This window comes from Ipomoea triloba, chromosome 9, assembly GCF_003576645.1.
Source record: "Ipomoea triloba cultivar NCNSP0323 chromosome 9, ASM357664v1".
Taxonomy (NCBI): domain Eukaryota; kingdom Viridiplantae; phylum Streptophyta; class Magnoliopsida; order Solanales; family Convolvulaceae; genus Ipomoea; species Ipomoea triloba.
Window position 1 is genome coordinate 30,042,679 of NC_044924.1, and position 8,340 is coordinate 30,051,018.

Genomic DNA, 8,340 nt, shown 5'->3' on the forward strand with positions numbered 1-8,340 from the left:
CCCCCCCCCCCCCAAAAAAAAAGTACATCAAAACATTCATTAGCCCTTGTAGAAAGTACAAAAGAAATTGAAATCAAATATTCTCAGGCATCTCCCATTTTTCTAGTTTCAACAGTAAAGAACCTCAGAAGTCATTTCTATTTCCTTCTTTTTCAAAAGAGAGCATTAGAAATGAAGGAAAAAGCCCTACCACATGCCCTACTGATTGCCAAGCTGGATGAGCTGCATCTCCTGAATAACGCAACCGCAACTCATCACCAGGTACCAGTCGCAACTCATTATCTTCCTGAAAAACAGATTTCCTACTTCAGAAAAGAACAGCAGGATAACATGCAATTTAATTGTGAAACTTCACATATCAAAACAGAAAAAGGCTAAAAAAGTACCTTTGGGAAAACAAAATATGCAATACGTTTCTTGTTGAGACCAATGTCCCAGCGAACAGTGACGTTGTCTTTACTTTGCGACTCTTTCATCATCTACAAAAAGATATAACAATCAATAAGTTGTATAACTTTAGTATTCAATGTGCACAAGTAAACAAACATTGAAGAACAATGGAAGCAGATTTATACATTTTTAAAGGAAAGGATTTTCCACTATACAGAAATAATCATTGAATTTAGGCACAGAATTGATGCATCCAGGAAAAAAAAACAAGATAAAAATAAAAATAAAAAATCCGGAGAACCAAGAAGAAGGGAAAGAGTAACAAAAGAAAAATGAAAACTTCTTCACCCACCACAGCAAGAAAAGAAACAGAATACCTTATCATAGTCAGCTTCAAGCTTGATCAGAGGCGCAAAGATATTTTGGTACTGCAAGGAAACAGGATGGTATTAATAAATGAAAGTGCTCTTAGCAGTCAGTCTATCATAGATGTTGTAGAACAAAATTGTCAAGTAACTATAGACAATAGACAATACAGGTAAGCAAATTAACTACATCTGAATTATGAGACAAGTATAGACACCTGATATGCATCCTCATACTTCAAGAGAACAGACTGAGGTTCATCATCCACTCCAGGCTTCTCAAGATCTTCAAGGGTAGCATCAGGGTTTGTCTTCCACAGTTCTTCAACCTTGTTTATTTGCTGAGCACTGATCTGGCGTGCTCTCAACTGTTCCTGTTCAGATGGGACCTGAAACAAATAAACAGGATTTCATAAGTATGTATTATAAGCCCATACCGGCAAGATAAAAACAGAGTAACAAATAAACATGATGGACTTAATAGTAGAACTGTTGTAAAAATCAGTCTAGGCAGCAACCTAGGCGCTGACTAAACACTAGGTGCCCCTAGGCTGAAGGGAAGAATGGGAAAATTGCCCTTCTATGCGCTTGGCCATCTAGGCAGCCAATATTTTTATTTTTTATTTTTGGTTTCATTTTTATGTGTTATGGTTGGACGTTGGAGTATTATGTGTTTTTAGAATATTAGGTGCAATTGAACATTTATATTTTATTATTTTATGAGAGGAATACTTGCTAGAAGTCATAAAAAATAAAGCCATACACAAAAAAAAATAAATAAATAAAAATAAATAAATAAAAATTATAAAAATAAATAAATAAAAACCACCACCAACACCTTTATTTTTAGTTGAGCACCTAGTCACCCATCAAATGCCCGAGAGGCACCTAAATTTTTACAACATTGAACAGTAGAAAAATATATCACAAACCTTGACAAGCCACTGCAAAAAGCATCTGTCATCAATCAGAGGACACCACTGACTAAGATCCCAATTCATATCTTTCAATGCATTAACATTCAAGCAAGGTTCCCTGCAAAGGAGAACAACAACACTCTCTGTCTTGGCAGAGATGAACCCTAGAAGAAACACATTTCGGCAACCACAATTATAACACTCAAGAATTGTCTCTCCCAGTGGACTATCTTTATGAAGACACACCTCTTTGTGCTTTGCTCGGACCTAAAAAAATTACACAGAAAACACAAGGAAAATATCATTGGTAAATAATTCTCTCAACATATTGTTATGGAAAAAAGTATTACATTTTAATTTATGAAACTTTAGTGAATGTCTAGATTGGCACAAGTAGCCTTAACATCTAAAATGAAAACGATAAACATAGCATGCACTTTTCCTTTTGTATTTCTCTATTATTTGCCCAATTTTAGCACATCCACATAACAAACATTAAGTCACTAAAAGGATTGTACTAGGAAAAATTTTTAATTAGAAATGATATGAAGGATCATATATATTTTTTTTTCCCATCTTTTTGCTTAGTTCATAAAATTTCTTCCACTGCCCTACTTGGAAATATAAATCAAAATAAAAAATTTACTCTGGTTGTAGCTCTAGTGTCCCTTCACCGTGCAAAATTCCAAAACTCAACTATTGATGCCAATCATTTTTTTTTGTTCAGGATTGGTTGTGCTATAACCAAATCCATTTCCAATACAAAGAATGTCATTACCTCATGGGGAACAACAAACATTTCAAGATTAAGTCAGAGGAAGATTTTCATATCCACACATTTCCAAGTACATCAGTTGCAGTATAAGCAGGTTGCTCAACTAAATTTCGCCAATCATTTACCATTCATTTTCATCAGTCTTGAAAGTGAGATCTTTAATATTTCATTCAACTATTAACAACTAATCCAAAGTCAAATTCTAGCCCCATTTCCACAATATTGCCAGTGAGTATAGTATCACATACCAAAAATACTAATCTCTGAACCCTGAGAAGTGAGAAGTGAGAAGTGAGAAGTGCCATATGTAGCTATACTGTTATAGAGAAAAGAAAAAGAAATCCATGATATAGTGAAGCTGTCATAAAAATGCCCAACATTCCATTGACCTGTGCCTTTCTTGAGGTTAAAGTTCATTTTGGTGTTCAATCTGTTAACTTTCACATCACAATCACTTCATATCATTGTCCCAAAAAAATTGCATATTAAGAAAAAATAATTAGAGGATGTCCAGTGTTCAGGTTTCAACTATTCTAATGCATCTCTGCCTAAGAGATTTTTTAGCCACATCTTTAACTGCACCTGATTACCTTCCATTTCACTTATGTTACAAGGCAAAGAAAGACCAATTAAACGCCCCAACAATATACACTATAAATATAGAAAGGAATTAAGGGAGTAAGAGGGAGAAAAGTTTTCTTTTGTTTTTTTTGGAGAGAACATAGACCACTAATATAGAAAAAAACTTAATAAAATGGAAACCTATTACTCTGAATTTCAAAACTCCATTGATCAACATAGCACAAAAGTGGACAAGAAACAAAGTCTTAAGCATGTAGAAAAAGATTACAAGAAACAAGCAGACATCTTCCAAGACTTACCAGGTGATTGACAATATGCGAGCCGGAAGTGTTTCCCCTAGAATTGCAGAACCACTTGCGACACGACGGGACATTGCACCTCACAACACAAGCTGGATTCGTAACACCACAGTACCTACAAGCATGCTCCACGGAAAAATTCCCTTTTCCATATTCAAAACCCTCATCATCCCCAGTCTCCTCGAAATTCAACCCGCTCATCCCGGCGACCAAGGCGTCGACCGTAGCAGCAGCATGGTTACTACTAAGACTATTACTATTACCACTTCCACTGGCGCCATTCCCTCCTCCTCCGCCGCCGCGGGATTTGGCTGAGGGAGAGGCATCCGAGGAGCGAGGCCTGTCGGGAGATTCGGAGACCAAGGAATCGGAGGGCGTGGGCCACGCCGAGGCTCGAATAGGCTGCGAAAGCTCTTGAAACTCCGGGTAATCAAAGTCCTCGCCCGGAGTATTGAACTCAAGGAACGTGTAGGCGTCGTTGCCGGTGTCCGGCTGCGACGCAGTGTCGTAGAGATTGTTGACCTGTGAATCCATCACAGGAACCAAATTGGAAATGCGAATTGGGGGAAGGGTTAGGGCTTAGGGATTGATTCAGAGAAAGATAGAGAGAGATTAGGGCTGAGAAGACGAATGGTGGACCAGAGAAGGGTTGCGATTAATAGATACAGTTTTTTGTATGTATAGGTAAGCGCTTCCGGCAGCGGTTGAAGCCGGATTGAGCTGAGGTCACGCGAAGGAGGTATGACAAAATGAGGGCAAGTCACGTGAAAGAAGCCTGAGGTCGTCACGTGATAAATTTTCTGCTTAGGCGGCGCGTCGAGCGCGTCAAGGGTGTGCTCACTTTTTTCTTTTTTCTTTTTTTGAAAGGGTAGAAGGGTGTGCTCACTACTCAGCAATATCGTGCAATTCATAAGTCATAACAATCCCAAATTAAATTAAATTAAATACCAAGAATAATAAACTATTATTATATATATCATATATGACAGAAAATAATTGTTAAAAAAGATGAAAAAACAAAGTGATAAATAGGTAGCTGAACATTAAAGAATCTTTGTAATAGTTGCCAATCATGATGATATCACTTTAAGGTAGTACTTTGTAATTTTAATGCATAAAAACACATAATTTACTCAAAATGTTACTTTTCTCATTTTTTGAATGTGTGACTTATGGGGTATAGAAAGGGAGGAACAAGGGAATAACAATTTAAAAAATATTGTGGTGTTTGGAAATTAGCTTATATTTTGTAACTCATTGTGTAGCGAATATATGATAGATGATTGTGTTAGATGTTTTTATCAGCTGGTAGTATTAGTAAATTGTATAAAAGTTTTTGATAAATTAGTTACGAGTATTTACTATCAGCATGTAACATGTGAAATGATTTTAAAAGATATGAATAAATTATTTTTATTTGTTGGATTATCTTGAACTTATTTTAATTTTAGGTATACATTTTAAAATAAGTTTATTTTAAAAATAATAATTGTTGTTGTTATTATTATTTTCACTATTGTTGGTATTTATTATTTAACTATTGTTTTTATTTGTATTAAATAAAAATAATTCAATATTAAAATGTAAATTTGAATAAAAATTAAGTATAAACACTAATAATAATTAACAATTATTAAGCACAAATTAAAGATCATGGTCTTGATTGGTAAAATAGTTAGTTTATCAGTCAATTTTGACTTATTTGACTACTATTAACTATTGGACTTAGTTAAAAAATCAATATAAGTGTTTGGTTAATCAACTTTTTGTTAACTTTAAAATACTAAAATTCAAAAAGGCTGCTTAAAAGCAACTTTTTTAATTAGCTTTTTGAAAAAAATAAAATCATACCAAACAGCTATCAGCTAACAGCTAATTTGCCAAACATTTTTCTAAATCAACTCATGTTATCAACTAGTTATACCATCTAACCCAATCAGCTAACAATCATTTACCAAACAGAGCCCTTAAAGGTATCTTACTATCTTGTAACTTAATGACATCTTACACCCGCATTTCTCTTTTTTCCTCATTGTAATTAATGTCAAACAGTTGTTATACCGTGTACCATGGTCCAAAAACGGCACAGTTTCTTTAAGTAAAGAAACGGATGTCGTCACATATTAACGAAACTCCGTAAATGAAACTACAGTTCATCTCAAATGATACTGCCTCACATTTGTTTTTATATTATCAAATGAAACTGTAGTTATATCAAAATGAAACTGTAGTTGTGTTAAAAGGAAATTGCAGTGTATATAAAATGAAATTAAATAACAATTTCACATACTTGAGTGTATATTGTCCAATGAAACTATAGTTATATCGAAATGATATTGTAATTGTATTGAAATGAAATGTAGTGTATTATAAAAGAAACTGTAATTGTGTTTGACATTAATAAGGAAGTTAGGTGATCAATGGATAATAAGATTAGGATCTCAATGTTTTCAAAAAAAAAAAGAAAAAAGATTAGGATCTTAATGTCAAAGACCTTGTGGTTTAGTGGCACTTAGTGTCTCGATTAACACTCTCACATGGGTGATGGGAGTGGGTTCGAGCCTCAGTGGCGGTAATCGTTGACTCTAAATTATATTGCCCTGATATACAATTTTCAATATATTTAAAAAAACTCTTCTACTCCAAACAATAGAGGTTCATGATAAACCTTTCTACTCCACTATAAGAAGTCTTTATTCTTCACATTTGGGAAATGTTCAAAATTTTGACATACCTTAGCTCGCATTGAATGATATTTGTCTTATATTTTATTGTCTAATCATAGGTTCACCAACCAAACCTTTCTACTCCACTATAAGAAGTCTTTATTCTTCACATTTGGGAAATGTTCAAAATTTTGACATACCTTAGCTCGCATTGAATGATATTTGTCTTATATTTTATTGTCTAATCATAGGTTCACAAACCAATATGACTATCAACCACACATTGAGACAAAAGTTTCAAATATGAAATCTCTAATTAAGTTAGATGAGACCCGTGTCATTTCACACACACCACATGAGTGTACTGCCCTGATATACAATTTTCAATATATTTAAAAAACTCTTCTACTCCAAACAATAGAGGTTCACGATAAACCTTTATACTCCACTGATAAGAAGTCTTTATTCTTCACATTTGGGAAATGTTCAAAATTTTGACATACCTTAGCTCGCATTGAATGATATTTGTCTTATATTTTATTGTCTAATCATAGGTTCACTAACCAATATGACTATCAACCACACATTGAGACAAAAGTTTCAAATATGAAATCTCTAATTAAGTTAGATGAGACCCGTGTCATTTCACACACACCACATGAGTAAATTGCTTAGATTTGAATTTGTTGAATCATATTATATATTAATTGCAATTTTAAAACAACACAACATGATCATTGCATGACAAAAAGGTGTTAGTTAAAGAGCAAATTTCTTTCTCTCGAGTAGATTTTAACAGACAAGTTTTAATTTGCTGAGGTTATCCTTATCCCTGCAAATCTCTCTCACTCTCAAAAATGGGTCTCATCACTTTCACATCACTTAATTTACAATTCATTTATTATTCACACTGCATCCCTGCAATCTAATCAATTCTTAATAGTGAGTCCCAATTTCACATCACTTTAAATAAAATAAACAAAAAATCAAGACAAAACAAAACAAAATAAATAAACAAAAAAAAATTTTAAAAAAAGTACAAAAAGCCACCACAGCAGTTGACTGCAGCTTTTTGTACGGATTGCAAATTTGCATCAGATGCAAATTTGCAATCCTAGTCGCCATTTAAAAAAAAAATGCTTTATATATATGCCACATGGAATTCCCAATATAGGAATGACAGGGATGGGGTTAGCCTGATACTATGAAAAGGGACATTGCCCTACCCATGTAATTTTATCAACGTTGGTGGAGATCAGGGCCGGTTTTTTGATTTGCGGGACCCTGTGCTAATAACTAAGTGAGGCCCTATCAAAGTATAAATAAACTGCGAATTGAAGAAAAATTGCAAAGAGAAAAATGCAAAAAAACATAATTTTGAACCAATATATTCACAAATACATATACTAACTATTAGGCTAGGGCTGGACTAGGGGCCCCCAAAATTTTGGGACCCTGTGCGGTCGCACATCTTGCACGCCCTAAAATCTGGCCCTGGTGGAGATTGATAAGTTGTCGACTACAATTTTTTTGAAAATCGGACAATTTTGGCATCAATGTTTCACATTGTTGATTGTGTGAATGAGTACATGAGTGAGTTTAATGCTGGAGAAGGAATGACCTATTTGACTTGTGATATTATTTGTAGATTTGATTCTAATGTTGATATATTGTTAGGCTTGCATAGTACAAAATTTTTGGATGCATTGAAATGCTATGGGGTGCCAAATTACTCATTGTCTTTAAAGGTTGGGTTTCCAGTTATGTTATTGTGTAACATTGATCATTCCCTAGGTTCGTATAATAGTATGAGGTTACTTGTGATTCGATTAGTAGATCATATTATTAAAGCAAAAATCATGCCCGACACTCATATTTCCACACATGTCTTAATTCCTAGGATGTCCTTAACGTTATCAGATCCAAGATTGACATTCAAGTTTCAAAGAAACAGTTTCCTATGATGCTCTCATACGCAATGGCTATCAACAAATGTTTAATCATGCCAACTATATTATGTCTAAGGTTAGTAGTCCACAAGAATGTAAAAATTTTGGTATGTAATGATTTTGAAGAATGTTGTACTTCTACTATACAATGTTGTTTATCATGAACTTATCAACAATTTGTAATGTATTTGAAATGTGAAATTCATCTACAAATGTTGTTTATTTCTTTACTAATATTTTTATACTCAAATTGATACACTATCTAGTTGCAACTTATTTTTTAAATTTTATCAATAATATAATGTTATTTAACTTTTGATCCATGCACCGTACGAGTGAAATTCTAATTATTTAATAATGTCTATAGTACATAATAAATTTCAAAACTAGATATAAA

At 33.6% G+C, this 8,340-nt stretch overlaps 1 protein-coding gene across 1 annotated transcript in view; it reads right to left on the minus strand.

The window, feature by feature from the left end:
• The window catches only part of LOC116029214 (regulator of nonsense transcripts 1 homolog), a 13,788-nt gene extending 9,714 nt beyond the window's left edge, over window positions 1-4,074 (minus strand). The window contains exons 1-6 of the mRNA XM_031271123.1: window positions 3,329-4,074; window positions 1,688-1,939; window positions 974-1,144; window positions 768-818; window positions 387-479; window positions 191-286 (exon numbers count right to left, since the gene is read on the minus strand). Of these exons, the coding sequence (XP_031126983.1) occupies window positions 191-286; window positions 387-479; window positions 768-818; window positions 974-1,144; window positions 1,688-1,939; window positions 3,329-3,862 (1,197 nt within the window). The 5' untranslated portion in view covers window positions 3,863-4,074. The remainder of the gene's footprint in view (window positions 1-190; window positions 287-386; window positions 480-767; window positions 819-973; window positions 1,145-1,687; window positions 1,940-3,328) is intronic.
• Window positions 4,075-8,340: the final 4,266 nt, after the last annotated feature.